Consider the following 6,000-nt stretch of genomic DNA (forward strand, 5'->3'; position numbering starts at 1 on the left):
ATTCAGTCCAGGGTCACACACATCAAAATCCAAACTCTCCATGATTTCTATGAGTTTTTTAAGAGGCTCTCAGACTTGCTCTTAAAGCAACAAAAGCCCCTCTCCTGGTGGCTTACAAAACTACTGCTATTTAATCCTCCCACTGCCACCTGCAGGCCTGTGGATTGTTTCATCAAGGTCTAACTCACTCTTGAACGCTGACTTTGAAGGGTTGGAGGCTGGCGTTTGCTGTGCCTATAAACCATGGCATCTCCGGGTTCTCTAAAGGCTGCTACAGGTCCTCCTCAGAGGAGCAGCTCTCTCTCTCACCCTCTAGAACTCTACGAAACACATCCACACAACTGCTTAGTCTGCGCTAACTACAGAAAAAAGACCACCAGCAGCTGAGCTTCAAGAGATGCCTCACCCAGTGCTGTAGCAGCACAGAGACCCCACGGATGAGTATTTTCAAAGTCAACTGGAGGACTCAGCATGGCAAGTTCAGTGACTGCCAGTGCCCTTTGCAAACCTACATCAGCACAGGGCTGAACTGTGGCTCATGGGGAGCATCCATACCACCTCCTTTTAGAGACCTATTTCAGTGTAATCACTTCTCTTACACCCCTGGAAAGACTACACCTAATTGACTCAGGACAGGAGGCCAAATCAGGCGACTGAATTACCCACTGAGGTTCCTTCATTGACAGATACCTGAGCAGATCAGCCTCCCAGTCCAGACAGAGAGATTAACTGCTTAGAAGTTGGTAGTGTGGATGCCCACACTGATATCTGGCCTCCCTTAAGTACAAAGATACCGGGCAAAACTAAAAAATATAGAGACTAGAGGACAAAACAGTGCTTAACTCACCCCCTTCCAAGGGAGATCAAAACAGGCTTCTCCATCCCAATCAGAACTCGGAAAGCTTCATTAAGGTTTGCATAGGTGAAGTTTTCTGCTGCATCTCCAATAACCACGCAGTTTGGGTTTGCTTTATCGATCTCAGCAAATTCAGGGACAAGATCTACAGAAGGAGGAAAAAAAAAAAATTAATAAAATCCACAAATCCCTTATCATTTGAGACCCCATTGGAACTGATGGTTTTCCCCAGATTTGTTTCCCTTCATTCATTTCCCCACCCCCCAAAAAAAATAAAAATCGAAATCTGAATTGACTGTTCTTCAGACCCCTTCTATCCCTGTCTGGATCCTGCTATTCACCTGTCCTACAAGAAAGAGCAAAATAAACCATTTCCTACTTGGCTCCTGCCACCCACATCTCAATTATATCTCACCTCATTATATCCAGTCACCTAGACCCGAGGCAAACTCCTGGGTAGTTGAATTAAAATGTATAATAGCAAGGGCAGGATCCACCTGCTTTCTCTGTAACCACACTCTACAGAAGAAAACACTTTAAACTTAAAACCTCTGCCATGATAACAAATACAACGTAGTGCCCTGCACAAGACCTCACCTATCTCCTAGCTTCTGCGGTTAAGCAGCAGACTCCTCTGTGCACTTGCTGACTCCCAGCACAGCTCTGTGCCTTCACTGTGGCGCTGCCATAACCGAGACCTCGCTCAGGCCACACCACTAAGGTTCGTTCCAGAGTCTCATGGCTAAGGAAACAGCTTTTCCCTGTAGGAAAAGAGCTGGGAGCTCTTCCCCCTATGAGCTATGGGAATTCACTGCTCTATCTCAAACGCCCACATCTCTCTGGGGTGTCCCCGTACGTGTCCCAGGATCTGCTGCAGCATCGTCCCACCGTTGTGCACGAGCAAGTGCGGCCTCAGGCTGCGCTCCTTCAAGATGCGGCAGGCTGCTGGTGCTGGGGCAGTGACTTCGGCCACGGAGATGTCAAAGCCCATGCCCTGCAGCTTCTTCACGAAATTCTCCCTGGTCGCTTGGGTTTCGTTAGTGCAGAACCGCAGCTTCAGACCAGAGGCTTTGATCCTGTGGAGTAAAAGCAGCAGAGGGGTCAACCAGACATAGAAAAGGAGCTAAGAGTACCAGCTTTGCTGTCCCACACCTAGCTTAGAAAATTACCATGAAAATGCAAAGAGGAAATGCCAGAACAGGAGCAGGAACCCTTACCGTGACCAAGACATGCCTAAAATATATCAATTCTGGGCACTACAGACGCAGTTTTCGTGTGCGGGGCCCTTGCATGTAACTGCCCTTCTGGAGCAGAGAGCTAAGCTGAACATGGCAGCACAGGCGATGCCCACCATCCCCAGGATACCACAGTCTGTCAGGCACACGCTCCCTCCACGCACCAAACCCCCCCAAAATCCAGTTCATTTTCTTTAAAGCAGTCTGTAGATGTAGACACATGGGAACTGAAGGCACTGCACAGCCGTGAGCACATGGCTGACGCGATGCCACTGGCTATTAGCGTTTTAACTTGGATTTTCACCTTTCCACTTACTGATCACCCACTGCAGTGATCTGCTGGAGGTAACAGCGAGGCTTTGCACTTCTGCAGACGCCAGGTAAGAGGCCAGCGAGTTGCAATGATGCTTAGATCAACACTGGGGTGGCTTCAGTTACATTTATCATTTAATCTCTCATAAAACACCTGTGCTGTTACTTGGTGGGTAAGCCTGAAAAATACGGCACTTCAACTGATTCATTAATAAATGTTTACAGGTAAATGGCTTCTCAAGGGAAGCAAACATGGCCCCAAGTGCCCAGAGCCAAGGACACAATTCCCGTGGAGCGGCACTCCGCAATCTCGTGCAAGTCCTCTGCCTCCGAGCGACTTTGTTTCCTGACCCAAGCTGTGGTGGCCTACTGGGGATGTCACAAAAAGGCCTCTTTGCCAAGGGTGAGCTGCCAGCCTTTTGGAAAACCAACGTATTCTATAGTGGCCATGGAAAATCGGAAGCATTGAAAATGTATCACCATTTTTTTTCAGGTATTTGCCAAAGGGACTGTCACTCAGGTCCCCAAACATATTAAAATGCCAAACTTTTGTCAGTTTTACTGTGAATTTGTATCTCGTCTTTGAGGATCTGAGCTAATATGGGTTTAGATACCTAGGTAAGTTAGAGGCTAGGCTTATAAATTATTATTGAAACATTATTACTTTTCTTTGTGTTAAAATGAAAAAGGACTTTTCTATTAGGAAAGCCCCTGCACTGATTCTCACGACAACAAAATGCCATGGGTTCCTTTTCTAGGGAAGATGATCCCAATTGCTTGGTGTAAACACCGAAACCACCTTGAGGTAACGCATCCGATGACGAACTTTTCCATCAAAGGATTCTTAGAAATCCAATCCTGACCCAGAGAGCCCCTTCCGCTTGTTAAAACTGCATGCCAGTGTCGTCTTCAATAACGCGGGTGATTCATTTCTTTCTTATTATTTGTCTTTCCTAATCATAGGTATGTGAATTATCAATTACACTTAGTGGTTAATTGCCCTTCATAAAGATAGCTTTTCTATTTTAAATTAGGCAGTTAATATATTGTAACTAATAGCATCCACTTGTACATTATAAATATATCTTCATTGATTGGAGCAGTGAATGTGAGATTCACTCGCAAGTTAATGAAGCAATTGAGTGAAGAAGTGCAGGGTGTACCCAGGGAATAATTATTGTTAATGAATTATGATGTGACCTTCTCAGAACAATGAACAATTGGTGTGACAGTGGGATGACAGTATTCCACATCTGTTATTCGAAACACGGTTTCAGCTCTAGTTAAAAAGCAAAGCAGTGTAATTTGGATACATAACAAACTTTAACAGAGTGCGCCGCGGTTAAAAAAATTTTACTCTGAATGCAAAGCCTATCTGCATACTCTTAGGGAAAAAATCCTGTGATTCATGACCGCCTGGAAGCAGACTTTTGTTGAATAAGAATCTATTCTTTCTCTTCCTAAAGGTCAGCAAAATGAATGCAGGAACAACACTAACTGTCTACTTGCGCAGACAAACACTCACGGTCAGCTTGGTGAAAGCAGAGATTCAGTTTTCCTACACTATAAATTTAACTTCTTTCTCAGAATTTTAGATTAAAAACAGAGCTAAACTTCTGAAAGGCCTGACCGAGCAGAAGCAGCCTGCACGCATCCCGGACTGCTTCGCGCCTTCATGGCCAGCAGCAATTACCACCTCAGTAAGTGCTTAGTGTCAGGTGAGGTCTGCGAGGAGCTGGGCCAAGCTGGTCTGAAAACGGGAGTCCTCTGGTGACACATGAAAAGGACTCTCAAAAATATCCCGGAATGCCAAACAAAAGAAAAACCATCAAGAACTCCAGAGAAGACTTATTTCTACAAAAAATACCTTTTCAATGAAAAGCCACCTTTTCCTTCAAAGTTAACTTCTCCAAAAAGACCCTCTGCCAGCTCTCCACCAAATCCTCGTACGATACACTGGTACGTGTGTGATTATACACACCGGGACAAATCCATCCCTCGATGCCCAGCACGGGGACCGTGAGCAGAGCCTGCAGGCCAGCAGGCATTGGTGAACAAGTATTAACTCAGAGCTTAAATAACCAGCGGGAGCTTTTAACAACAGTCCTCCACGGGAGGAAATCCTGGCTCCACTCATGTTTACAGCAAAACTCTTCTCCAGTTTTTATGGTCGGGTTTGGCACAGGGAGGAAATCCTGGCTCCACTCGTGTTTACTGCAAAACTCTTCTCCAGTTTTTATGGTTGGGTTTGGCACAGGGAGGAACTAAAAGAGACGGCTTGAAGGTCTCTGCCTGACGGAGGCACGATGCTCTGCACAGCGAGCCGATATTGCACTGGGCAGTGCTGCTGAGCTTAACGGGAGACCTTGAGCTACTGAGCTGACCCAGCCACCAGCGTTCACATTTTAAGAAGCACGTGCAGAGCAAGTTACTGCAATTTCTAATGCCAGCAACCGTGGGGATGTTAGAAGAAGAATAAAGAACAAAATTTGTAATGTGATGCCTTATGAGATAAAGAGCAAGGGATTAGATGCCCGCACGTACAGAAGAATGAGGCGACAGCGGATGAAATACACAAGACACATTTGATCGAGATGTCCGGCATATTACGGATTTATCAGCGTCTGTACTACAGAAGCGCAGGCATACCCAGGAAACCCGGTCAGTCAGGGCTGCAGCTGACTTCCATGCGTCGCGGCCGTGATAAAGATCCCAGTCAGATCCCAGAAGCACCAGAAATCAACCCCGATGAGAGCACACAGACAGGCAGCACTGCGCTCCACGCCGCGGGGACTCTGCACGGCCCAGGTAGCTGCAGACGTCCCGAGGCCACCTCTCGCTCCCCATTCGGGGCCGCCAGCAGGCTCGTCGTCAGACAAACCCGCCCCGTTTCCAACAGGGCTGCTCGCACCACTCCTAATGCCCACGGGCAGGAACGGGGGAGCTTGAACTTCACCTGCGCACGGGGAGCTAGGCGTGAAGGGGGAGCGGCTTCTGACCTTCTGGGGTGTCACAAACAGCAAACTCGGCTAAAAGCACCTCTGCAGCAAAAGAAACTTCTCGGAGCCCCTCTCCGAGGGGACGGCGGAGCGTGCAGGGCAGCAGGGAGCAAATGAAAAGTCCAATTGCACCGGCTGCCCGGGGAGCTGCCATGGAACGCAAGCACTAAAGCAAAGGAACAAGTCACAGATGAAACTTCCAAGCCCCAAATTATAAGCGGACAGATGAGCACCGAACACAGGCACCAACAGGTGGGTGAGGAGACTTTTGCTAAGCCTTAGCAGAGGAGGCATTTAAACCCACTCCAGACCGAAACAACGGCTCAGTCACCCAAACAATTCCTAAATCTAGAACCAGGGCACCCACCCGGCTCCGGGCATGCCATGAGCACACGTATATGGGAGGGATGGAAATGAGGTTTTTAATTTCAGCCCCGAGCTGCCCCTCACGCTACGCCAGCTCTTTGAACTGACCTTTACCTCGTCAGGTGACGACGCTGAGTGACAATGTCCCACAATGCAATTACCGTGCGTCAGATGAGCCGGTCCCTTACAAATCACCTCGAACTTTACACATCTGCTGGCTGTCAGCATCTGC

The 6,000-nt window shown here is 47.7% G+C and overlaps 1 protein-coding gene across 1 annotated transcript in view; it reads right to left on the reverse strand.

The window, feature by feature from the left end:
* Positions 1 to 4,057, reverse strand: part of LOC104128326 (phospholysine phosphohistidine inorganic pyrophosphate phosphatase) — a 93,383-nt gene extending 89,326 nt beyond the window's left edge. Inside the window, exons 1-3 of the mRNA XM_009641087.2 lie at positions 4,034 to 4,057; positions 1,745 to 1,979; positions 848 to 1,001 (exon numbers count right to left, since the gene is read on the reverse strand). Coding sequence (XP_009639382.1) covers positions 848 to 1,001; positions 1,745 to 1,979; positions 4,034 to 4,057 — 413 coding nt within the window. The remainder of the gene's footprint in view (positions 1 to 847; positions 1,002 to 1,744; positions 1,980 to 4,033) is intronic.
* Positions 4,058 to 6,000: the final 1,943 nt, after the last annotated feature.

Source organism: Egretta garzetta, unplaced genomic scaffold (assembly GCF_000687185.1).
Source record: "Egretta garzetta isolate BGI_Z169 unplaced genomic scaffold, ASM68718v1 scaffold386, whole genome shotgun sequence".
Lineage (NCBI taxonomy): Eukaryota > Metazoa > Chordata > Aves > Pelecaniformes > Ardeidae > Egretta > Egretta garzetta.